This window comes from Phoenix dactylifera, chromosome 4 (genome assembly GCF_009389715.1).
Source record: "Phoenix dactylifera cultivar Barhee BC4 chromosome 4, palm_55x_up_171113_PBpolish2nd_filt_p, whole genome shotgun sequence".
Classification (NCBI taxonomy): domain Eukaryota; kingdom Viridiplantae; phylum Streptophyta; class Magnoliopsida; order Arecales; family Arecaceae; genus Phoenix; species Phoenix dactylifera.
In genome coordinates this window covers 10,340,830-10,367,304 of record NC_052395.1, presented here as the reverse complement: position 1 = coordinate 10,367,304, position 26,475 = coordinate 10,340,830, and the positions used below count along the sequence as shown (strand labels likewise).

The following is a 26,475-nucleotide window of genomic DNA, read 5'->3' as shown; positions in this document are numbered from 1 at the left end:
GCAGCCCTTGCAGTAGTAATGGTGATAGTCATAACAATGGTGGCAATGGAAACAAAAATGGTGGCGACGATGGTGGTGGTAGAGATGATGGCTGGCTATGGTGGCAGTAAATGGTAGATAAAAATGATGCTAAACAAGTTCTAACCCTTTTCTTTTTTTTTTTGATATCTCACGTTATTTCATCGAGGCTGTATTTTAATTTTCTCAGATTTCTGGTTTCTTTTTGATATTTTGGTTCTCATCCTAGCCATTGTTATTTCACCATTTTTCTGAGTTTAAGAAAGACCAATTCCTACTTTCTACCCTTTAGCCAATTTCAGCCCTAAGGATTGGCTCTGACCCTCATCAAATTTCTAACCCCTTGCCTAGATGATACTATCCAAGCAAGCAAGTGCTCCGTGTGGTATATTTCTAACTTCTAAATACAATTTTGTCACAAGAAATTTAATTAATTATCAGATATTTAAGTATGCTCAGAATCATAGTTCGTATTTTGCTTAATTTTCTTGGTCGGCGCATCGATGATTTCAGTCGTTGTACATTGGCCAAGATATTGGTATTACCTTCATCCTTCTGGCAATTCCTCGATCTTTCATTTCAGTCATGGCAAACCGATATCTCGATTCAACATAAGATGGGTTGCATTCGCTAGTGGCTCGAACACAAATGAAAAGATAGGAATCAAGCTTTTTCACAAAAGGCTCTCCATCAAGACACCACAATGGCCTCTCAGCCCCTTTGAAGACTCCTCCCATGTCCTCTACTGCCTGATAAACCTAAAATGGGAAGGCACGAAGAATAGTGCAGTCAGAGTAGGACTACACTCGTGCCCGAGTTGATGCAGCTTTGACGCGGCTCGCTCTATACGATGGCACTCAGTAAGACTTGGAAACACAATGTCGATGGAAGGTCAGAATGGAAACTGGAAAGGAGGATCAGACTTTGATTGATTTCATTCCACAAACGATTGCAGGCTTCAATGGACTCTCCATAACACTATGTAGTGGAATAGCTTATCTACAACTTCAGAAGCATTATTAAAATATTAGAATGAGACAGTGTTAATGGCTCCATGCCTTCTTTGTTTTTGTTCTTTTCGTTTAATCTTCACAAGCTGTTGGAGTTGGCTAGAGTTTAAAATTCATTGTGACAGCATGATGCATGTTTTGATGAATTATAAATCATAGCTAGCTTTATGCCATAAAATTTCGGTTAATATGTGTTAGCATGATACATTTCTGCAAGATAGAGTGATGTTAGATAGCACAAGTTCAGGCTCAATCCTCCTGCCATTTGACGATCCGATGACAGTTATGATTATTTTCATATTTTAAATATATATTTTCTAATATTTTTTTAAATATTAGAATGAGATAGTGTTAATGGTTCCATCCCTTCTTTTTTTGTTTTTTTCTCGTTTATTTATCACAAGCTGTCAGAGTTGGCTAGACTTTAAAATTCATTGTAACAGCATGATGCATGTTTTGATGAATTATAAACCATAGCTAGCTTTATACTATAAAATTTTGGTTAACATGTGTTAGCATGACACATTTCTGCGAGATAGAGTGATGTTAAATAGCACAAGTTCAGGCCCAAGCTCCTGCCTTTTGACGATCCAAGGACAATTATGATTATTTTTATATTTTAAATTTATATTTTTAAATAAAACTAAAGTAATTTTATTATCATGCTTTAGTTTATTTTTTTATTTTTTTTGGCTAAAGCGCACATTTCATACATTGCGAGGACAGATACATCCAATAAAATCAGAAAACAACATGTCTCTGTCTTTACAGGCGACTTTGCATTTTCAGCCCACAAGCTATATAAAAAGTCATCTAGTCTGCGGCTCCGGCTTATCCTTTCGCACGTACATTATGGACTCGTGCTATCGGGTAAATCAATCAATTTTAGAGGGCTCCTGGCTGCCCCCACAGGGGAACATCCCTTCCCTTTGGAAGGAACGGGAGACAGGGACCAATTCGGAAAAGCGGGTCAAGTCCCCCACTTCTCTCCAAACTTATTCAAGGATCCCCTTCCGATATCCAGGCATCATCCTTTTGTCTTGTCCTATCAAGACCACCATTGCTGGGGGAAGACCCTACCAAGTTGAGTGAGAGTATCCGAGCCCCATTTCTCCATTGGCATTTTCTTAGTGGGAGAGGGAATTGGACGCGTATAAATTCTTCTCAGTGGAGATCCCCGAAATTCCCAACCACGGTCTCCAAGCGAATGCCGATGACTTGTTCTGTTTCGTCCGAGATTCGAATAATGGAATGCAATCTAAAAGAGTACTCTACAAGTCATCCTTAAAATAAAAAACAAGAAAGATAGTATTGTATAAATGATCTAAGTGTTGTATCTTGGTGTTTATACCCTTCTGTTTACAAAATCTTGAAAGATTTTGGCTCCGCTAGGAAAGGATAAGTGCGGATGTGACCACTTCCTACTTGCAAAAAGATGGCACCATGTAACTGAGAATATTACTGCAAAAAGATGGGACATTTTCTTTATTTTTTCTAAACAAGGAGAGAGGGGCGAAATTTTATCACATTTAAACATAAAAACCACTCAAAACAGCGTGTTTTGAAACTTATCATCTTCTTAATACATTTAAGAGATGATAGAATGTTAGAAACAATATAACCAAATCTCCGCAACAAAAGGAAGGGAAGTACATTGAAAATTAGCAAGTTAGGGCATGTCTAGCGCTATTTGTTTTCCTTTTTTTAAAAAAAATATAAAAATACAGGATCTAATGCATAAAATATGTTTGGTTATCTTGTTTCTGTTAATATTTTTTTTTAAAAAAAACAACTTCCACTATTTCTAAAAAATGAAAGTGAAAAATTTTCACTTCTATTTTTTTTTAAAAAATAGATTTTCATCCTTCACCTCCTAGTCTCTCGTCTTCCACCCAATCTCACCCTCAGCCCCATCATCCCTACCCAACCATATTGGCTTTCTGGCCTCGTCGGCTATCTCTTCGCTCAATGTCATCCCTCATCACTGCTGCCTCATCGACCTCATCCCCACTTTCTTTTTCTTAACCGCTCCCTCGACTACCTCTCTGCTTGACATTGAGCTCTACCTTATGCTCGACCATATCGTTAGCCCCATCCCTCCTCCCTCTTTCTCGTCGGCAGTCCTTGTTGTAAAGGGAAAAAAAAAGTAAATCAAACATATTTTCTGTTACCATAAATATGAAAAAAAATAGAACTAGAATTTCTATTTCAAGATTTTTTAAAAAGAAAAAGTGATAATGATGCTAAATGCAACCTTGGCTAATTATTCTTTCCTCATCTACTCCATAAATGACATATCACATTATCAACACAGTCATTTAGTCATCTCGTTACCAAAGATAATCACTAACTATGATACGATGTATCCTTCCTAAAATTCAAAACTTTGCTATTCCAAGCACAAAGAACCCAAATATTTTTCTATCGAGTAAGCCGTCCTCGAATAATAATTAAGATGGAACAAGAAAGCAATTTTAGTAGGGCTTAAGTGCGACTTTCCTATTTCTCCATTGACATTTCAAACATCTTCAAAAAAAAAAAATGGTTACTGATCTGGTAAAATTTATCTAAGCAGCGCTTCATTCCAAAACTTTATATCATTATGGCCTATCAACAAGATCTAGGGTAAAACTTCAACAGATTGTATTTAATACATATCTACCTCCATCTTTGCAATATTATCACACTTGTAAGCCCAAGTTTTTCATTGATAAACATAATTCTCTTATTGGACAATGATAGACAAAGTCCCGCTAATAAATCATTTTGGATTATGAAATATCCTAACACAACGATCCGTTTGATCATGCACTAGTATAGTATTTACCTTCATGGTTCCTTCATATCGCAAAGTTTCATGTTAATCTGAATTTGATCTGGAGTTTTTAAGTTCACAACCTAATATTTGAACCAAAAATCTCGCGACAAACGTTTAAAAATAACTTTGATACAAAAACAGTAGATTCTGCAGTGTTGGATCCTAACATCACTATTATCACTCTTTTCAATATTGCATTGACTATATAGGACGGATTATTGCAATTAAGTGGTTATTGCAATTTGACATGGTGGATCTACAGAGGAATTATTTCAGCTCTCTCCAAGTCTTTTGGGTTCCTCTTTTGATCCTTAGGCTGCCTCAGAAAGCTAGGTCGCAATGGGTCCTAACAAGTTGTGCGTGTGCGTGTGCGTGTGTGTATGTGTGTGTGTGTGTGTGTGTGTGTGTGTGTGAGAGAGAGAGAGAGAGAGAGAGAGAGAGAGACAGAGATGCAAGAAAGTTTATATAGTGGGATTCTGCAAACAGTTAAAGACTATTGTAAAAAGGCTTCTCTTAGATGTACAAGAACAATCCACCTGCCATGTGACAAGATAGGAGTGATAAAACTAGGGGGATTATTGCAGGAGGTTGGTTGGTTATGGAGCCAAGTCAGCAGGGTGGGTGTGATGAACTTTTCCTGTGCACAGAAGCATTTTTCTTATTTCAAATAATGAACCTAGAATGAGTTACCTAAAAGATCAGCTTACACCACCTACCCCATAAAAAATAGAGAGTGAAGGCTACCCTACCTACAAAAATACAGAGGTCAAAAAAATTATAGAATATGCAAAAATGCAACCATACACTATTAGCTTCTTGAGAAATAGAAATTCACCTTAATTTTATGGATCACGTTCTTGTGTTTCAGCTCGACCCTATATATGATACTCTACTCATTCATATAAGATTATATATATGGTTTTAATTTTTGAGATAAAAAATTATTCTAGTATGGTCGTTAACTCTGATACCGCTCGTTGGGATATGAAGAGTCCTAATAATAGGACTTGTTATACTTGTCAGAACCTAATTTCATTTAAAAGCTTAAGCTATTAATTTTTGAGTCTAATCATCTAAGTCATCCTTAATTATTGCATATGGAATCAGCCTCAGACGTCATCCTCAGGAGGGTATATGCATATAGAATTATTGCATATGTGATTAAAGGGAAAAAAAAAAGAAAGACAAGTAAAGAGGTAATGTGTGCTACATAAAAACGATTTTTTTTTTTTTTTTTGCCTTTTCCAATGATATTGCCAATAGAAAGACAACTTGGTCCTGAAAGTCCAACTATAAAAAGGTTTTCAGCTACAAATAGAAAATTACAGTGACATGGACAATTTTTTTTTTTAAAAGAAAATTATACTCAAGATAAACGAAGGGATAAAAATGATATTATATCTTGAGTATTTAAATTGCTCCTGCGATTGGAGTTTGAACGTTGTGGGGCAGACTGCAGTCCTTGGAGCATCAGAACATTAACCGAATCACTGTAGCTTTGTGTCCAGGGCCAATCACCTATCCAAACAAATCCACATCTCAACACCAATGGAGACTTTCATAATGTGGAATGTTTCACGTTGATTTTTATGCTGAGACGCTAATTCATGAGCACGGGTCCACTGCAGTGTAAGCTTTCATAAACAGTGAGATAGGGTTGCTCTCATACATGAAATACTGCTGCTGATAGTTATCCATCTTCTCTTCTGATGACGGCCATATAGTACAGCACTTTACGATGCAATTCGCGCACTGAAGAGAATCCTGAGCCACTATGTCATCCAATCACCGGTCCAGATAAATCCACATCCAAACATTAATGGAGACTTTGAAAATGTGGGCAGGTTCCATGTGGCTTTTTCTACAGAAGGGACCACCTGAACTTACGTGATGGACACAGTACCAGTTCATTCGCAGGACCACCGTGCTCTCGGTCTCAGCAATCACCAGCCACGGGTATCCTTTGGGTCGCTGAAATCAAACGAAAAAACCATCCTGCTGCTTTCAGAAATCCAGAGAGACCAATGGGTAATAGCTTCATCTAACACTCTAGACCTAATCCACGCACTCTAAATATGTGGGTCCTAAAATTTGGAAATGTACCATTCAAGACTTTTTGCTGCCCAGCAAGAGAATTAACTTAACATTTATTATCTCAGGCCTGAAATCCTCACCCTCCTTATTGTCACTAAGAAGAAAACCATGTTCACGATATCCCATTGAGTAATGTGATATATAGCTTGAATAAACTAGCTGGTTGACTAAACAAAGTCTCTCTTTCTAGATAGTGCTACCTTACAAAAGAAACATATATTTAGATGGTGCAAAAATCTCAAATTTAATACTTAAAGAATGCCATACATGGCGGAAAAAAAAATCTTTATGGTCATAACTTGAACTCATCCAAAGTGGGGTCTCAATAATCTTCACGCCAATCTTTTTTTTTTTTTCCTCAATCTCCATCCATAGGCATTTGGTCTTGAGTGGATTCCTTCGACATCCACAGCTTGTTTTCTGAATTTTATACTCTCACCTATTTTTCTCAAAATTCTAAGTTGACCAAAGAAAAGAATGAATATTTCTCAAAAAAGAAGAAGGAATTAATGAATACAAGCAATTGGACATGAAAAGGAAATATGCACATTAAATGTATCTTCAAAAAATCTCGACCAGGCTCTCTCTCTCTTTTGAACAATTCACGTGGATTCAACACACCCAATATTAGTCAATTAACACTAGATGACAGGAAGAAAGAGCTCAATCATTTTCCAACCAGCTATTGCAGTTTATGGATTAGCTTCCCAACCAATCCCAACCAGTGGTGATGCTAACGCCCGAAAACAACGGGAAATGGTACTAGCTTTTTGCAGGATTGACATGTGAGGCCATATGATTAAAGCTGCGAAACCTTCTAAGCCAGGGGTTCAGCCTTCCCCACGCCAAGCCAATTCCTGGACCAGGGGAGCCCAGTTACCACCAACACCCGTGAAAGCTAATAATCCCATGAAGTCAAACAGCAAAACTTAGTCAAGACCCTCAGAATAACCCTCCTCAGTTAGCCCCTTTCCAATCACAGGAAGCTGATGCAGCGAGGGAGATTAGTCACAGAGTACAAGACTAAAGTTCCATGAAACCAACGACAGTTAAAAATGTCATCCCGCTTCTCTCGTGTGGACTGTGGAAAAAGAGCCCCAAATTATGCTGCATTTGGTCGGCTTTTGCTGCTAATCGTTACATCCTTAGCATGACCCAGAAGGCCAACATCCCATCTTTCGAAAACACCCATTCATGCATCCATGGCGCCCACCACTACCAGAATTGGCGCTGCAAATCATCCACAGTATCTGAACTCTCATATAATGGATGAAGCCACCTTCCAGTACTAGCTCAAGTGAGGGTCCTCACGGGTGGCACTGCTGCAATCATCTGCCGACACAACCTGGCTTCACATAAATAAGTTGGTGGCCACGGACTTGAAGTCTGAATTGCTCCAAGTAAGATGAATTGTCTTCCAGATCACTCTTATGATCCATTTTCAGCCCCCACCTAGGCTAACATCGAGTCACAGGAATAGATAAGGACCCAAGGGCGAGGGCCCTGTGATGCTCTTAAAAAGCAAATTAAGTGGTAATCTACATGAAAAGCTCTTCTTACCTGTCAGTTCGGCAAGCTTATACTCATTCTTTGGGAAAAATCAACGCACATCCATCAGAGAAGTATCAAATACCTCTCTTGGAAGGCAGAGAATGATACGGCATAATGATCTCAGCCGTCTGATCAAAGATCAGACAGCCAGCCAATAGCCACTAGAAATAGGTCGCCACATTCATTCAACCAGTAGTTACATCACTGCTAAAGCACAGCTTCGTGCTCGAATTCACATATCCGCTGCTAGCATTTTAAGTACATGACTAAAAGATCCAATTCTGCCGTTTATTTCAGGATGCTCTTGCTCCTCAACACTAAGAACTCCTACCGGTGCATGCCGATTGCATGTAATTGAGATAGCTAAACCTGATAAGGGGGTCTCCTGGTTTACTTTTGCCCTTTTGAAGACAACACTTCAGTCAATTCAGATTACATGCCCTTCTTGCTTCAGAGGCATATTGATAAAATCCCTCCCACCAGCCACACGCACTAATGGAACTCCCACCACCACCTTCCTAGTAATGCCGGTCCAAAATCACCAGCAGTTGTTTCTGAAAAAATTGAATGTCTGCCACTTCCAGTACCTCCACATATCGAACACATGCAGCCTGAATTCTTTCTTGTTCCTTATGACACAGCCAAAAGCAAAGGCCTGCCTTTAATTTATTTTCTTGCTGTAGACTTTTCTTTTGTTCAACTCATTATCTGCACTTTGCTGCCTCCAGTTGATCACATTCAGCTCATAAGACAGAAATACTAATCGCCGCCACATTCAGCATATATTAGACAACTCCACCACCTTCAGTATATATTAGACAACTCCACAACCCCTTACCCATACATATCAGTCTTCAGAAGCATCACACTATAACCATGTCCCTCTCTTATGTAAAGTCCTGCTTACAGCGCTTCTGTCATGATGGATTCCAAATGGAAAATGGTGTCTACAGCTTCTCCAGTGATCTGCTGCCATCTCTTGGAGCGACAATAAACCAGTCTACCAAGCTGAGGAGATATACTGTTTCTCCTTATGATCCTCATTACAGGTATATAAAAGTTAGTCACCCTATGACTCCTAAATCTCTCACACATGAAGGATGGAAGAACCAGCCAGCTTATTTCATTTTCTCCCTTCATCTTTTCTTCAGAGTCTGGGAAATATTCCTGATTCTCCTGGTTGTCTACTCGGCCTGGATCTGCCCGTTTGAATTTGCATTTCTGAGACACTTGCCAGGCACACTCTGTCTTGTGGATAACATAGTAAACATTTTTTTCGCAATCGATATTGTCCTCACCTTCTTTGTTGCTTTCCTCGATCGCAAAACTTATCTTCTCGTTGATGACCACAAGAGAATTGCAGTCAGGTTAGTACTCGAACTACATCTATTCTCTTGCTGCTTCGATATTAATAATTGATACCCTACCGGTCTCTCTAAATTCCATGTGAATTCTGCATGGTGCAAAACTCTAGAAGCTACACTAGCTTCACACAATCTGAACTCCACAGGTATCTATCATCATGGTTCATCTTTGATGTATGCTCGACAGTTCCATTTCAATCAATCAGCCTCCTCTTTAATAAACATGGCAGTGACCTAGCTTTTAAGCTACTCAATATGCTCCGACTCTGGCGCCTCCGTCGGGTCAGTTCACTGTTTGCAAGGTCCGAATCTTGTCCTTTACCTTGCTATATGGGTATTTTCAAACAATAGATGTTTTCTATGAAAGAAGAATACTTAAAGGGCTAATTTTCTTATCCTCAAGACTCGAGAAGGATATCCGGTTCAACTACTTCTGGACACGGTGCACAAAACTTGTCTCCGTAAGATTTCATCATTTTCTTCATTACCCTTGTTTTCTAAAAGAAACATCATTTTATCGCATAATAATGGTCTTTTGATGCAGGTCACACTTTATGCGGTTCACTGTGCTGGATGTTTTAACTACATGATTGCTGATAGATATCCTGATCCAAAGAGAACCTGGATAGGTGCAGCGATGCCAGACTTCAGGGAAGAAAGCCTGTGGATTAGATATGTAACAGCAATATACTGGTCTATTACAACACTAACAACAACTGGTTATGGTGACTTACATGCTGAGAACACGAGAGAGATGTTATTTGATATTTTCTACATGCTGTTCAATTTGGGACTGACAGCTTACCTCATTGGAAACATGACGAACCTTGTTGTTCACTGGACCAGCCGCACCAGAAACTTTGTATGTTCTATTTTCACTCCCATTTTGCAAGAGGTCTCATATTCTACTTCTCTTACATATCCTTTCACCTGATTAAGAGTAGAAATGAGCAACAAACGGTTATGACATCTCAACCCACAAGAAATAGTTCTTTGATTTACTAAATAACATAGAGTCAGTGGATTCATAACGTTAAGATGTGATGTGCAAATATCACTTTAATAGAAAACCTGTATCTCCTCCCTAGGATGGTTGAAAAAGAAATAGCATTATTTTATTTGTGACTCCTTCCTCAGAAGACCTACTTTTATAAGTCTTCTCGTATGATAATGAATTAATGCCGCATTTTCTTTTTAACTGCTTTACAATGATATCTTGTAGAGCTACAAAATTAAACAGTACTTTGCATTACTATGATGTATATAATAGAGCATTCAGCTCTATTTCTGAATCTTCATTTTGATGCTGCAGAGGGATACAATCCAGGCTGCTTCTGAATTTGCAGCAAGAAATCAGTTGCCCCAGCACATAGAGGAACAAATGTTATCTCACATATGCTTAAGGTTCAAGACAGAGGGGTTGAAACAACAGGAGACTCTGGATAGTCTCCCAAAAGCTATTCGTTCAAGCATAGCCCACTACCTATTCTTTCCCATTGTTCAAAAGGTCTATCTTTTCCATGGAGTTTCCTTCGACTTCATATCTCTACTGGTGAGTCATTAAACTCTGATTGAAGATTGAGAATATCCAGCACTGAGCAATTCCAATAATATATGACACAATCCCAGTATTGTATGTACACTAAAATTGCCATCCCCCAATAAATAGGTTACAGATATGCAAGCTGAGTATTTTCCACCCAAGGAAGACGTAATACTGCAGAATGAAGCTCCATCAGATCTCTATATACTGGTATCAGGAGCAGTGGTTAGTACAAATCTGGTTCTTCCATCACATCACAACTGATTCTCACACAGAATTTTGCAATATTTATTAGTGACAACTAAGATGGCTGATAATTGAATTTGCTGCAGGATATGAAATCATATATAGATGGAACCGAACAAGTAAGTTATTTAGCTTCATACATCAATAAACATGCATATGCACCACAACGTACTCAGCATATGGCTTACAGCACTTGTATTTCTCAGGTTCATGGAAGGGCAACTGCAGGGGAAATATTTGGTGAGATAGGAGTTCTATGTGAGAGGCCACAACCATTCACCTTTCAAACCACTGAACTTTCACAAATTCTAAGGCTTAACAAGGCCGCATTCATGAATATTATTCGAGAAAAAAAGGAAGATGGAACTGTTATCATGAACAATTTTTTCCAGGTATATGTAGGATTTAATTGACCTGTTTATACCAACGTAAAGATCTCGAATAATTTTCTCATTTTTGGCAGACATCAGGCTGATGCTTCTGCACTCAATTTTACAGAAGCTAAGACTACACAAAAGCTTATGCACTGGAGTGCAGCGTGGGGATCCAGGACTAGCCTTCAACAAATGGCAGGACAGCGGGCCTGTGAGAGGAAGTGAGCATCCCTCTACATGGTACCAAGATGATTATCAAGGTAGCAAACTAGCAATGCTTGAACTGATGGATATAGGGTCTATAATGTGCAAGGCAGCAGAAAACAATGATCCAGGCACAATTCATGAACTACTAAGGCTTGGGGCTAATCCACATTCAACAGATGCAAATGGACAAACAGCCCTCCATGCAGCTGTTCAGAAGGGCCATAGTGAAATTATTAAAATCTTGCTTGAACAGGGAGCTATTATGGAAAATCCTGATGCCAATAGGTGGACACCAAAGGCTCTGGGTGAGAAACATGGAGAGAACGGTTCCATTGACCTGTTATCAAGTAATGAAAAAAGCAGAACAAGACTTGCAAAAGACCACGAGATCGAATTTGTTGAAACGAGAGCAGCTACAAATGGAAGTATCGGTAACAACCATGATACCAGAGGATGGTGTCCCTGCTTTCGATACTCGCAGGTTGCTGACATGAAGACAATTTCTTGGGAAAAGAGTGGCAACCATTTAGTTGACAGAAATACCATGAAAGCAACCAACAAAAGAGTCACCATTTACATGCATTCTCAAAACACAAAAACAGCAAGAGAACCAATTGGAAAGCTAATAAATTTACCTGACTCTCTGGAGGAGCTCCTCAGAATTGGGGGTAAGTATCGTTTATTTTTCACTTTAACAAACAAACTTGATGAAACTTGGAAAATATGCAAATACTACTGGATAAGTTTGGTTAGTTTCCATTTTGGTGCCTATATTGATTTACATGAATTAAAAAGTACAAAATAAACCTAATCTATAATATTAAACCTTGAACTGGGATTGATTAGAGTACACCAACACGAATTGTTCTGTGTTGTCTTATTCTCCATTGGTTGTATCCATATCTTGCTATATATGCAGGTGAGAAGTTTGTCGGCTACCATCCTACAAAAGTAGTCAACCATGAGAATGCAGAAATAGATGACATTAGCACAGTTCGGGATGGGGACCATTTATTTCTCCTTGAGATCTGAGAATAACTGAAGACTGCAAACAGTGATGCGACCTAACTATTGTTCAAAGGCTATGGCATAGCTGTATCCATAAGAATGTAAGGTTTGAGCAATGTATGATGAGTAAAGGAAAACTATGCCATAGTTTTTAATGTTATCATAAATAGTAACTAAATTGTAAACTTGGGTAGTTCGATAACCCTCTACCTGATTCACATTAATCAATTGCACCCGTTAGAAGATAAACTTACGAAATGAACTGAAACATGTTTAATTAAAGATAAGATAACAGAAAAACAAATAAACAGTGGTCAGTGGAAGTTTGAATACTGCTGATGGAATTTAAGAGACTTTCAACATACAGTACTCCGAAACATCAACAGATTTATAAGCAATTGATTGCTCAGAGTCCATATCTGTCAATAGAAATTCATGTAGAAAGAACCCCTTTAAGTCCCATAGGGAGCTAATACCAGAAATCTTATAACATAAGCTTGGCATCATAAAAATGTCATTATTTTTGGCATTGCTATTAACTGGAGTCTTCTCAAACATCAAAAGGGAACCCGGTATATTGGGAGTGTTAGGAGTACTCTGTTGACCAATTAACTGGGAATGGACGAGCTTCTGTACAGAAAACAAACTTATCCAGCAGATAAAATGATAAATGTTTACCCCATAAAGAAAGCCTCCTTCATGTTTCTTTCTTAAGGTGGCATCGTGGTGATATTGGTCAAAGAACTAAACGTCCACCTTTGCTTATTTTTATTTGTTTTGTTTTGAGAACTAAGATGGGTGGAAACCTAGCTGAATACCGGAGTCAGAGTGGGATTGAACACGTCTCATGCATCAATACAAGAGAGTTTACCAACTCAAGCCAGTTGGCACCTCATCTAAGAACCAGACGATTTCTAAAGCTTACTCTTGAAACTTCTCTATATACAAGTGAAAATTAGACTATCAGAGTGCAAAAGAATGCGCTTAATCATTTTTTTCTTTTTTTTTTTAACAAAAAAATCATTAACTATTTTCATGCCCAAAACATCTTTTACCACCAGCATCTGGATTGCGAAATCTTTGACAAATTACAGCAAGATTTGCAGCAAAAAATAAATATACACTCGCTTACAACAGCAACAATTGTGTGATCTTACAAATAGCTCATTGCAATGAAGAAGTAAGCTTTTCCGCATGCAAGACAAGTGTCACAATACGCATCTCAGAGCATGTCTCTGCCAGATCTTCAGCAACATTTATATTCTCGAAGTCTTCAATTTAGCAAGTCATCTTTTATTGCTATAATATTTTTATTTCTACCAAAAATGTTTTACAAAAAATGAAGAGCATGAAACCATGTCATGACATGGAAAATGGATAATTTTAAAATTATGATCATAGAAAAGGAACCACAAAGTTCTCTCATTTAATATTTTTAAAAATACATAGTTTACCTAGCACACTTTAAAGAAGTCCAAACACTACATGCTGAAAGCAGTGGATTGAGCAGAACTCTAGTGGTGCACCTGTCCTCACCTTTGGAAGGGGGTTTCGGGTTCAAGTCTTGATGGTGCTTCCCCAATCTCTTGGACCTGCATAAATTACCTTGGGTGGCTCTATCCTTCCCCTATGCTCGGAAAACAGATGCTGAAAGTATTGAACCTATATGTGCTACATCCAAAAAGAAATTGGAAGTCCCAAATTTAAAGAACAGAGAGTGAGCCTTGGTGCGACCGTAACGTTGTTCCATCATAACATAACATGAGTGTCCCGAGTTTGAAACACAAAAATCTTGCCGTACACGGGGGTAAGGCTGCATATATCTAACCCTCCCCAAACCTCTCAGTGGTAGGAGCCTCGTGCACTAGGCTGCCCATTTTTTAAAATTCAAGAACACAACTTAGCAAGTAATTTAAGTGAAGGAAATCGTGATGTGATCGCTTGGAACTTACAACTGAAGCTTTTATAATTTTACAAAGTTAACTTGAATGTCAAGCATCCATCTATAATATATAAAAGCAGTATTCAGATCTGGTGTCAAATTTGCTGCAATATATAAGAGTATGACTATAAAACTAATGGGACGGACTTCCGAGGACTCAAGTTCCTTCTCAATTAATGTATCAATAACAATTCATTGCATGCAATATCATGCATGAATCTCAGGTTAGGAAGTCAAAATGATAACTTAGGTTTTTCTACTAGACTTGTGGACAAGAGTCCAAGGATCGCCGAACCGGTACCGGTACAGTTTGGCAATTTTTTTCAAACTTTTTCAAACTTTTTTTTATTTTTTTGGGAGATTTCTCTCTTTTCAAACTTTTTCTACAAATTTAAGTATAATTTGATATTTTTTGGATACTTTCTAATGTTTCTATGATCCCAGTTTAAACTAGATGCTGCATCTTATTTCTTTGAAATAATACAAATCATGAAATAAACATAAAATATTTTAAAATCAAGATACAATCAATTATATACTTTTAAATCACTCTTGAATATCTAAAATCGGATCAAGTGGCGATGCTTCTCAAAGATATCCGGATCATCAGTATAATAAGAAGGTATATCAACCCACCCCTCTAACCAAGCGGCGTTGTAGCCTTCTATGCTCCTCCTCGACGCTTTACATTGGGCCCTTTTCTTTTTTTTTTGGTTTGCTGGACAACTGCCTTCTTACCCATCGTGTCCCTCTCTGCCTGGCTCTGTCGCCCTCCTGACTGAGTCGACCGGGTACCGTAGTGTCCTCATGTGAGCCTCTCTTAATCATCTCGCTGAGAGAATTTCTTGAACGAGGAAAAAGTAGGTGACAGGCTCCCCTATGGCTACGGCTGATCAGTTGTGGGAAGGCGTGGAGTATTACTCTCAGCCCATTGATCTGCATCGACTCTAACCTCGCTGGCTATGAAACTGGCCGGTCGTCGAAGCGATTCTGGCTCGTTAAGCTCCGACTTTTACAGTTGGCCTACAAGCTAGCCGATCATAGGATCATCGTCATCATCAACAAAAGCCCTATGGATCGGATCTGCATACTTGAGCTCGACTTCCTCCTGAATGCACTTTAGCCTCAACCGTAGATTGTAGTGGACCAATTGCGCTCACAGCTACTCAAGACGACCGTCTAAGAGAGGATCCGTATAGCTATCCGCTTAAGATTTTTCGCAGATATCCCAAAATGAATCCACCATTCAGCTGTAGAATATTGAAAAAAATAGATAGTAGTACCATATTAGTAACCATCTAACGCCAGATGAATGTCCTCTAAATGTGTAACATATCTGGATTCATAGTTGTCTTACTCGCGACAGCTGCTCGTTGTCTAAAATATGGCTGCCCTCTCTAAATAATTTGGTCTGTGAAAAAGAATCATCGTTCCTCTATGTTAATAATAGAAGATACCGGTATACTTATATATACCACTAAAGTTAAGTTACCTCTTCTAGACATAGGGCCGCGATTTCTGGATCAGACTCCATCTTGTAAATGACATTACGCAGAGCCACCAGAAGTTCGTCATCCATACCAATTCTAGGTACGTTGTGCTGAAATCGGAGGTTCCAATAGTATGCTACACATAAAAAAATCCGTCTTAGTAAAATTATACAAATACAAGAGCAGTCTAATTTTCAATGTAATTGCTTACCTGCTAGATTCAAGTTTCTACTCATTTGGTAGTCCCATCGCCGCTTAATGATCTGGATATACTCATGGGCATGGGCGGCATCTGCCTCCATGATCTGAGCCTTTGCCCTCTCCATCATGTGATATAGAAAGCCCATCTGAAGGTATCTCTCGCTATCCATGGTCCACAGCACTTCATATAATGGTTTGATAGCCTTCATTATCGCAGTGGCCCACTGCTAGAATGTCTGCCTCGTCACCAAGTCTTCGATCCTGCTTTCTTCGGTGCCGTAAAATGAATATCTACTATTCTGCCACTCGATACCGACAAACATCTGACATATGGTTGCTTTCTTATCGAGAAGGCTATCAAGTGCAACATAGTTGGTAGCAAACCGTGTGACTCCTAATCTCAAAATCTCTCCTCCCGCAAACCTCCTCATCAATGAAAGAACCCAAGTATGGTTATAAATATACCTGGTGATGCTTTAGGCAATCTCCACCGTATGCTGCACCCTACAAATTTTTTCAATGTCCATCAACATGAGGCCGATACAATGTGCAGCACATGGAGTCCAAAAAATATGAAGCCGCCGCTCCGTCAAGATCTCTTCGGCAGCCTTATATTGCGACCCATTATCAGTGACAACTTGTACGACATTCTTCTCTCCTACTTGATCAATCACCTCCTCCATAAGTTTGAGGATGTACGTGAAGTCGTGCACCTGATCCAAAGCATTAACCGATTTGTCAAAAAAAAAATTTGTATCACAGTATGTCAGAAAGTTGATCCTCCGCCTACTAGGACTGGTCCAACCATCACACATCACACTCAGTCTATATGTGGGCCACTTGCTCTTATATGAGGCAATCCAATTCTCTAGCTCCTCCTTATTATTGTCAAGAAGCTCACCGTAGATGTCCTTCGGATCTGGAGAATCTATACCAGGACCGGCAATCTATATAGAGAAAATGGCAGACCTGTAGTATGTATTGTCTGCCACATTCGCTAGAAAGTGATTGAAGTGAAACCAAGATCCAATAACTCGCCACATATTCTTCTTCTTATCTTTCTTCAGTATTGAGTCAACCCTCCGTTGCTTCGATTCTCTGCTGGAGAAGGCATGCGGATCTAAATCATGGATTGAAGCTTCTAGTGGAATCCCTCTGAATGACTTCTTTTGGCCACCAAAAGCACCCATGATAGATTCAATCTGGCCATCGCCTCTACTGACGCCCTTCCTGACTGAAGAGGTCCTCTGTAAACCTAGATCTGGCCTGCTTCTCGCAGAATCGGAGCCCAACTCATAGAACGAAGGCTCAAATCGAGCCCTATGCCTAATCACCTCCTGTTGCCACTGATCATTCAGGCTCACCTGCATGGTAGCCTGGATCTGTGCCTCCTCGTCATCTTCAGAGGAGGCCTCTTCTGACTCCCTGGCGTGATAGGAAGATGGCTCTGCGGCGTTCCACCTCCGCCTGTTTCCTGGCAGCCATCAATTTGGCTTCTTTGTAATCAGCAAGGTTCATCTTTATCAACAGCCGAATCTTCTTTGGGCATGTGGGGCACGCAACTACTTCGCCAGAATTACCAGCTAAGTACTGCTTCAACCTGGTTACCCTTCCTCCCTTAAACTTATGGTGCTAATAGTTGCACTGCCACTGGTGCCTTTCTGGAGCATTCACCCATGCTTCCAGCCAATATCACGCTCTGCAGAGTTCTTTTTCGTTGATGAGTCCATTTCTATGAGGACGATAATTTTTTTTACCTTAGAAAATACATATAATTTATCTAATTTGCAATTTGGCATGATCTTCTCTTATTTTGCAATTTTGGTGCTATTTTTTCTAAACCTCTAAAAGAAAATGAAAGAAAGAACATAGGAAAAAGAAAGCACGCCTTAATTAGCCTTGGCCTGAATCAACCTTTTGCCTCTGGCTTTTGTTGAATGAATATTCTCCAAGATCTGAATCAACCTTTTGCCTCTGGTACGCCTCTGCTGAATAAATTTTGGGAAGGCCTTCTTCGACCTTCTTGTGAGGTCGTTTGGCTTTTATAGCCGAACGAAATCACTGTGGCCAAAATAGCCACAGCACCACAGCGCGTGCGCGCTATGGCCTTTTCAAAAAGTCATAGCGTCTGCGCGCTGTGACTTTGGGCCGCCAAAAGCCCATAGGAAATGAAATCGGTGCGAACCGATCGGTTCGCACTGGTTCTTAGCCTAACCAGACGGAACCGTCCGGTACGCAGCCGGTACAGGCCGGTTCCGGCTGGTACTACCCGATTTCGGCCTAGTAACGCTGTAGTTCCGATCTTATTGGGCCGGAACCATTTCGTATAGCCGAACCATACCGGTAGGAGCCGTTACCGGTACGGTTCAGGCTGAACCGGCTGGTATGGGCCGGTTCAGCAGACCTTGGACAAGACACAAGTGCATATATGCACATGTGAAACCCAACTCCACCCCCCACCCCCCACACAAAAAGAAAAAAACACATACACACAATCATGCCTAACCCAAACAACACCCTTTGCAAGAAAAGTGGGAAAAAGGAAAGAAAGAAAAGAGGCAACATCTATTCTGGCATTGTAATGCCGATAAATTTGACTAGTAAAGCAAAAGTTCAATTATTTGAAATATTTCTAACTTTTATATATTCTCTAATTTTCAACTTTCTGCGCAAACCATTAAGGCACGGCAAGCTCAATGACTTAATAATTTTAATAGGAGATGCTAAAGAAATAAGAAGGAAACAGAAGATGATGGCTAAAAAGAAATAGGCACAGCCCACCAAAATAGAAAATGATTTATTCATATTTGTGAAATGCAAATGTCAATTCTTTTACTGAGAATGCATTGAATGAAGCACATTACTCTTAGATGGTAATCCAAGGCCTAGAAGGCGATACAAGGTTTACTAATTATGGGTGACGACTCTCCTGTGGTTTCAATTGAAGTTGATCAATTACATCTTCAATTAAAACATACCTTCAATTAAATGGCTGAGATCCTCTAACTCTATCTCATAAATTAAACTACACAGAAGGCATGCCAGTATGTGCACAAACAACAAATGCCTAGCAAACATAAAAAACTTAAAGCACTCTCTATTCTTGCACAAGGATGTCATGGACATAAAGATACAAAGATAAATAAACCATAAGGATCCATTGGGTTCGCGAGAAGAATATTTACTCACTGGAATATTTTTTCTGAGAAGATTCCTGGGAATATGATGCCCGAGAAAATGGTTTTGGCATATTTGGTTGATCATGAGAAAGTGGCACATTCCAGAGTGGCTTATATTTGGTTGAGCATCTACTTTCCTTAAAAAGTTGTATTAAATACCTATTATACCCTTGATAAAGAAAAAGACTTGTCCATAGATTTTGATGGCTTAAGGATACTTTTGAAAAAAAAAGACCTCAATTCTAACTGGTAGGAAAGTAACTTTTCCATGTCCCCCATGGATTTTTTTTCCATGAAATATGAAAATTTTATTTCCATGGGAATGTTACTTTTCCATCTATCTCCTTTGAAAACTCCAACCAAACAAGAAGCATTTCTTTGTTTTCCCGTTAACCACTCTTTTCCCTCTTCTTTTCCTGCGAACCAAACAAATCCTAAATGTTTTTCCCACCGCATGTGAGGGATACCATTTTGTTAAGTAAGCTTATCACTGTCTATGAGCTTATCAAAGTCTGAGTCCTTATCCTCTTTTTACCTCGAAGCTGAGTATCGAGTATTGCATAAATCAAGTCTCTCTACATTGTAGTTGATATGAGAGTATTGAGCATGGATAATTAAGATGCATGGTTAGAAAATAGTGACTTCCCTCAACTGCATGGAGCATGTTAAACCATAATGTGAAGTCGGAGAACCTCCAAACTTCCCCCGATATACAAAGGATACTAAACTATGGGATGAATAATGGTGTTTCTTTTCAGCTAGATGAAACATAGCCATAGCTCAAATGTATTCAGCAGAGAGCTATTCAATGATGCAGTTATGTATCCCAGAAGTATTTCTGGCTTTTATTCATTCATTCATTTATTTATCACTGTTGGGAGGGTATGGATTTGTATTGATCTTAAGAGGTTACGATCTTTGACACAATTCTGCAGGAACTAATGGTCCAGAAAGATTGATCCCTTAATATCAAGGTATTCTTTTAATGGAATTTTTTTTAATACTAAATTGCTCTAGTTCTTATCAATGCCATTGTGAGGAGACCCTCTTCGGAACCAAGGATTCTTGAAGAGTTATTCCTTGATATTCAGGAATATGCTAATATGAAACTCTCTCATTACTAAGAGGCTCAACTAGATGTGCAAAAGCCCTCTACAAATGAGGAGGTTCTTAGTTCATTTTAATAAGTGAGGTAAAAAAATGATTTGCTACATGTTATCTATCTCATGTTTATAGTTGGGGTGACTTGCGCAGCATGGAGGTAATGCAAGCTACGCACACGTAATTATTAACAAGTATATTGACATAGCATGGCATGACAAGGTCAAATTGACTGGAACTTCTATGATTTTTCGAATAACAACAATGCAGGTGTTGCATGCATACATGAAACATATGCGAAGCAATTAGCACAATGGTGCAATCAGAGATTGCTGATGGTTGTGTAAGCATCACATGGCATGGTATTGTTTGTTCAAGAAAGCAACCTGAACCCTTGCACGATGAGTGGAGAAGTGATGGTAACCATACCCATCATGGTTAGCGATGGAATCAGCAGTGCACACCACAGGGGGGAAACATCATAATCCTATGTAGCTTTTGATGGAGCAAAAAATATATTACCGCATTCACACACACTGCATGATCAGCAAGTAGTTTAAGTGATCGTATCAACATTGTTAACCTTCCATGGCGCAACAATGGCCTGATCACATACAACAGCAAGTTTGATAAATCAATTCATGGCAGCTAAGTAGGCTAAGTGGCAGCAAACAACAGTTTATATCTATGACAAGTTGCAGCATGGTGATGGATGAGGTTGCCAATGAACAAGCTATCTGCAATCAGGAGTCGGTGGTGAACCTGATGTAGCAAATATACCGAGGGTATGATGAAGAGGCCAAAGGCAACAAGGCTGAGGACAATAACAGGACCGATGTCAACAAGCTGACTATTGTTGAAGTGGATGAGGTCCCACAGATTGAGCTCTCTCCCCACATTATAACCGATACTTTGCTAGATCACAATCCTCTCCTTCTCAAGTAGGGGTATCATACTATCTTGCTTTTCAAATCCCAGTGTTCTGCCTTTTCTTCTGCATCTTCCCTCCTTCATGCAGTACTCTCTCATGGTCCATCACAGATGCACCTCTAAGAAAATGCCTTCTTAACTGATCTTTTTTCACCTACAGTTTCCATCCTCTGCTTCTTCGTAAACCAGCCTCATTTCTTTTTTATATAGGCTACGGGACCATCAAAGACCGTCTAATAGGCTCTGCTTTGTCACCTTTTAATTGGATGGGTCCTGGTGGGTTGATGTTGTCATCCAAAATTTGCATGGAGTTTTAGGATTATGTGTATTCCCGCTACTCAGTGATGATCTATTTTAAGCAACAGCTTTTTCATTTAAGCCTGCATACTGTTCCCGGTCCATAATGCCACCAATGTAAGTAGGTTACCAGATGGGAGTATGATTTTTTTTCTTCAATATATATTTTCATAATTAGTTTCATAGATATGTTTCAAAAAGTCTTAAATGTAACCTCTCTCTCTCTCTCTCTCTCTCTCTCTCTGTGCGTGCGCGCGCGCTCTCTCTCATGTTCTCTCTCTTTAGCAAATCTATTTTTGTTAAATATTTCATCCTCATGGAAGTCAGATCTGTAAATCCGTTTCACACCACTAACAGCTATCATCTCCTTCTTGCTGACCCATTATACTACAAATTAGACATAGATGTCTCAATCATTCCAACAGTTGGATCGGGATGATTATGATCTTTCCTTGCATGCACCAATTTGCTTACCCAATGGTGGACCTATTAAGTTGATCGATGATGTCATGATGAACCTTCTAGATTGTGAAAAATAGCCCCAACAATTATGATCAGAAATTCACATAATTCATCAAATACATATAAAAGAAACATCAGAACAGACTCGAAAAATAGCTTCTTATTGTAAAAGAACTGCCAACCTACTTATGCAAAATTTAGGACTCCAAAAACCTAGGATTCAAATCCAATTGCTATACCAATAATTAGACGACGCATTCAATCCAATTCAAGAAACTCTCAGATACGCGACCATCAACTCAGAATGGAAAGACGCAAATCGTCCATACTTGATGAATTCAATGCGCTCGGATTATAAAGGGACTGAAATAAGGAGAGAGAGAGAGAGAGGAGAGAGATCATATACTTGGAATTTGGACGAGAGGATCGCTGCGAGGGATTAGGGCTTGTAAAACTACTTGGCCTCTTTGCTTCGTTCTTGCTTCTTGCTTCTTGCTTTCCTCCGTGCCTTCGCTCGCCGAGTGCGTTGGAGCCGAGAGGAGGCAGCGAAGTCGGATGGAGCCGAGAGGCGAGAGTAGGCGGCGTGTGGGCGGTCGGGAGGAGAAAGGGTTGTTAATGTCTGCCGAGTTTACTTATGAGAACTGCTTTTTGAGTCGGCCAAAAACAGGTTGATACGCCGGGACAGTTAGAACGGGGCTTTGCTACTATCGGCACAGTTTAGATTCAAAATATGCAGACATCGATTAAATATGTAGATCGAATGCTTCTCTCTTGGACACACATGGTGGAAGCGCTATCTAGTCCAGTTTAAATTCAGATCAGATTATAAATTTTTTTTTATAAAAAAAAATATTTACAGAGCCACATTGACTGGTTTTGATTTGTAATCGAGTTGAAGATGATGCGATACAATCTCATCCGAAATTATTTGAATGAAGCTTAGATTGAGACATAACTCATTTTGAATATTAATTGAATGTGGATAACTAAATTCCATACCCAAACTCGGATCCACTAGGACAGATCTAAAACCGGCACCGTATATACCTTAAAACTATATATATATATATATATATATATATATATATATATATATATATATATATATAATTTATGTATATCCTTCTACATATATAAAATTATATAAATATCATCATAAATTATTATTTACATATATATCTTTTTTTATATATACCAATACCAGCTCATATCATTAAAAAAAAAACAGCCTAAAACTAAAATGACTAAAATATCCTTATAAGTAGATATGCAAAAAAAAGAGTTATAAAATATATACGCAAATAGCAATTTTATGAGAATATTTATGCAATTTTTCATATTTAGAAGGACATACATTTAAAAAATTCATTAAAAAAAACTCGGCTAGAACTTGCTAAGTCTTTTATGATTCAGTTAGATGGACAAGTCAAAAAAAGATTAAGCCACATGACTCGGCCAAGTTGGAATATTAGGTAATCATTTTGGTAGTCCTACTCTCTATTTGATTTTGATATAATTATCATTATTGAATCTATGATATTTATATATCCTTCATTATTTTTAAAAGATTAAAGTATATCAAATTTAAATTAATTATAGATGCTTAAATTAGTAAAATATTTTTTAGTGATTTGTAAATGTTGAGTTGTTTGTTTTTTAGGCGAGAATTTCGTAAAAGCAACATAATTCATTCTATAAGAGTTGATATTAACATGAGATTATGTGACATGACAATATTAATTTTTTACCCTTTTTTTATTAAAAATAGTCGAATTATCTTTACTAAATTTTGATCATTTTTTATTATATTTTTTAAGTGTATATCCTCTTAAATATACGTAATTATATGAATACCCTTACAAAGTTGCTATTTGCATGTGCATCCTTATAAAGTTTTTTTTTATGCGTCTACCTATATGAATATTTTAATCATTTCAAATTTAAATTGTTTATTTTTTAACAACATTAGATGGTATGAGTATATATAGAAAAGAAAAAATAGGGTATGTATATAAAATAAGTATTTTATCATGATATATGTACAAACAGCAATTTTACGAGAGTATTCATATAATTTTATATATTTTGGAGGGTATGCATACAAAAAACTCTATAAAAATTCAATCTTTTTTTGCAGTATATACCGACAATAATTTTTCTTGTTGGTTATAACTATACACATTTATCAATCAAATGAAATATAGATCATGTTGTTGATGGTATCTGCATACTAATATTTATTTCATAATATAATTAAGATATAATCAAATAACTGGTGTGTATATATATATAATGCTGTGTTTAGATTACTTTTGATCCAATTTGATCCGAAACATATGATGGTTTGATAAAATTAGTATTATTACCAATTGTCCAACTTGAGCAGAATTAGGTTAGATTTGGATTTGATATTTTAATCTAATTTAGATATAAATCAAATTTGGATTGCGCCCCTCTCTGATGATCTGATCTGACCGAGCCGCCCTATGTTGCAAGTTTTTTGTGAGCAAACCAGTGGCAAGTCATATTTCATTGATAACTGACATAAGAAAGGGCATAAAATAAGAAAGGGAAATACAAGAAACAAAAGAAGAAGGAAGAGATAAAAGCAAAAGAGGACAAGAGACAAGAGATTAGATCCAGTCCATGCATTAAAGCCCTATTCAAAAGTCCAGCATATCCTCTTTTTTTTTTTTTTTGCTAATACGGATGGATCATACCTGACGGGTACGGATACACCCAATAAAGTCAAAAAATAGGATACCTCGGAGCGCCAAGGGCAGCTCCCCATCACCAGTCCATAAGGTGCCTCCGAAGTGACAAGCTACATACGCAGCCACCCAATCCGCAGCACCATTGGCTTCACGGTAAATATGCTTAGCCTGAAAGGTCCATCCATCCCTCACCATAGCCCAAATATCACGGAACAAGGGATGGTCACTACCGCCACCCCTTGGATCCCCCCGGATCCAACTGATAACGGTGGCTGAATCTCCCTCCAGGATGATGGACTTGGCCTGTAACACGCACCGGGCATGGCGAAGGCCCGCCCAAGCTGCTCTCAGCTCCGCACTCGGAACTGAAGTGTCAAATAACTGACTACCACCAGCAGCCACAACCCTGGTAGACGGGTCCTAAATAACAAAACCCGTGCCGCCCCTCGTGCCACCATCCAGGACTGATCCATCAAAATTGACCTTGAAAAAGCTCGGAGGTGGGGGCTCTTAGGTGAAAAACACCGTACGGAATAATGCCGAAGCAGAGCGGGAACCCCAAATGTCTCGAGCTATCAAGGTCCCTCCGACAGGGATGGTGTGACACAGCTCTGCCGTCTGAACGCGGGCACTCTCAACCACAAGTCTCGGCGACATACGTCGTTCGCCAAAAGTACGAGCATTCCCGGCTAGCCAGATCTGGTAGGCAGTGCAGCTCGCTCGAACCGCCCCCTGATGAAGCACTGGGGACTCCGAGCCCTGATGCATGGCCTGTAAGAACAGGTCCCTACAACTCCACACGACCTGTGGGACCCCTGCCAGACGCCAAGTACCCCTAGCCCATGTGCACCAAAACAGGGCATGGTCCACCATCTCGACCACTCCGCAAACCCCACACTCCAATGGGATCCTCACTCCTTGACCTCCAAGTATAGCTCTCGTAGGAAGACGGTCCCAGACCACCTTCCAGAGGAACAACGCGACCTTTGGATGGAGTACCAATCGCCAGATCCAGGCACAATCCGAACCAGGCTCGTACTCCTGCCTAAGAATGCGGAAAAGATCGCCCATCCTGATCCTGGATCTGGTCGAGGAGCAGCTTTCGTCTCTCCAAGAGAGACAACACCCCTAGACCACCCTCCCTGAGAGGGAGGTAGATACTCTTCCATGCCACCAGGTGCACCCCACGGCCCCCTTTATGTGAGCCCCATAAGAAGTCACGAAGAAGTCGCTTGATCTTCAGTAGAACTGACCTTGGCACCACCTATTTGCCATGAGATAGAAGGGCATGAGCCCAATATATATCGAATCAGCGTTACTCTACCCATCATAGACAGAGACGCTGCCTGCCAACCCTCTAGCCTGCTCTGGACCCGTTGCACCAGCCCGGTACACTCGGAAACTCGCAATCTCCTACCTGAGATCAGAACACCTAGGTAGGTCCAGGTCCCGTCCTGCTCGAGCATCTCCAGAATCCTCCGAATCCTCCGTCGAACCCCGAGTGACGTACTCGGGCTGAAGGAGATGGCGGATTTCTGGGTATTCAATCTCTGACCGAATACAGTGCAGTAGGTGGCCAAAATCCTCCTGATAGCCTGAGCATCCGCTACGTGAGCCCGAGTCAGGAGGAGGCTGTCATCGACAAAAAGTAAATGTGATATCGGCTAGGCCCTTGGATCTGGGATGTAAGCCTCCAGCTCTCCGGCTGCGCACGCAGCCCGCAACGATCGAGACAAGACATTAGAACAAATGATGAACAAGTACGGAGACAACGGGCATCCCTGCCGAAGCCCCATAGTAGATCTGAAAAATGGGGATGGAGAGCTGTTGACCAAGATAGAAAACCTCGGTCCCCGGACACACCCCAGAACCCAACCAATCCAGGTCTCATGAAAACTCAGACTCTCCAAAGCTAGCCTAAGAAAA

At 39.5% G+C, this 26,475-nt stretch overlaps 1 protein-coding gene and 1 long non-coding RNA gene across 6 annotated transcripts; one reads left to right on the top strand and one right to left on the bottom strand.

The window, feature by feature from the left end:
• The first annotated feature begins 5,823 nt into the window (after positions 1–5,823).
• On the top strand, positions 5,824–12,491 carry LOC103723646 (potassium channel KAT3-like). 5 transcript variants are annotated; one of them, XM_026800187.2, is made up of 10 exons: positions 5,824–8,858; positions 8,966–9,157; positions 9,259–9,316; positions 9,400–9,717; positions 10,168–10,407; positions 10,525–10,623; positions 10,731–10,763; positions 10,851–11,036; positions 11,143–11,893; positions 12,145–12,491. In XM_026800187.2, exons 1-10 carry the CDS (start codon positions 8,368–8,370, stop codon positions 12,255–12,257), a joined length of 2,481 nt encoding a protein of 826 aa, XP_026655988.2. In that variant the 5' UTR covers positions 5,824–8,367; the 3' UTR covers positions 12,258–12,491. The 5 variants fall into 5 exon arrangements, with proteins under 5 accessions (XP_026655988.2, XP_026655990.2, XP_026655989.2 ...); XM_026800189.2 differs by lacking the exon at positions 12,145–12,491 and having other exon boundaries at positions 5,824–8,540; positions 8,643–8,858; positions 11,143–12,075; XM_026800190.2 differs by lacking the exon at positions 12,145–12,491 and having other exon boundaries at positions 8,283–8,540; positions 8,643–8,858; positions 9,002–9,157; positions 11,143–12,075.
• On the bottom strand, positions 9,502–22,545 carry LOC103723647. Its single transcript, XR_606676.4, has 2 exons — positions 22,242–22,545; positions 9,502–9,785 (listed from the first exon to the last, which is right to left on the bottom strand). It is a non-coding gene; the product is annotated as an uncharacterized LOC103723647 (long non-coding RNA).
• Positions 22,546–26,475: the final 3,930 nt, after the last annotated feature.

Excerpts from the sequence above, each read along its gene's own strand:
- LOC103723646 (XM_026800186.2), top strand. The coding sequence starts at position 8,368 with ATGTCCCTCTCTTATGTAAAGTCCTGCTTACAGCGCTTCTGTCATGAT. Across the intron at positions 9,158-9,258 it reads GTCAGTTCACTGTTTGCAAG|ACTCGAGAAGGATATCCGGT; the intron begins GTCCGAATCTTG and ends CTTATCCTCAAG. Across the intron at positions 10,408-10,524 it reads TCGACTTCATATCTCTACTG|GTTACAGATATGCAAGCTGA; the intron begins GTGAGTCATTAA and ends CCCAATAAATAG.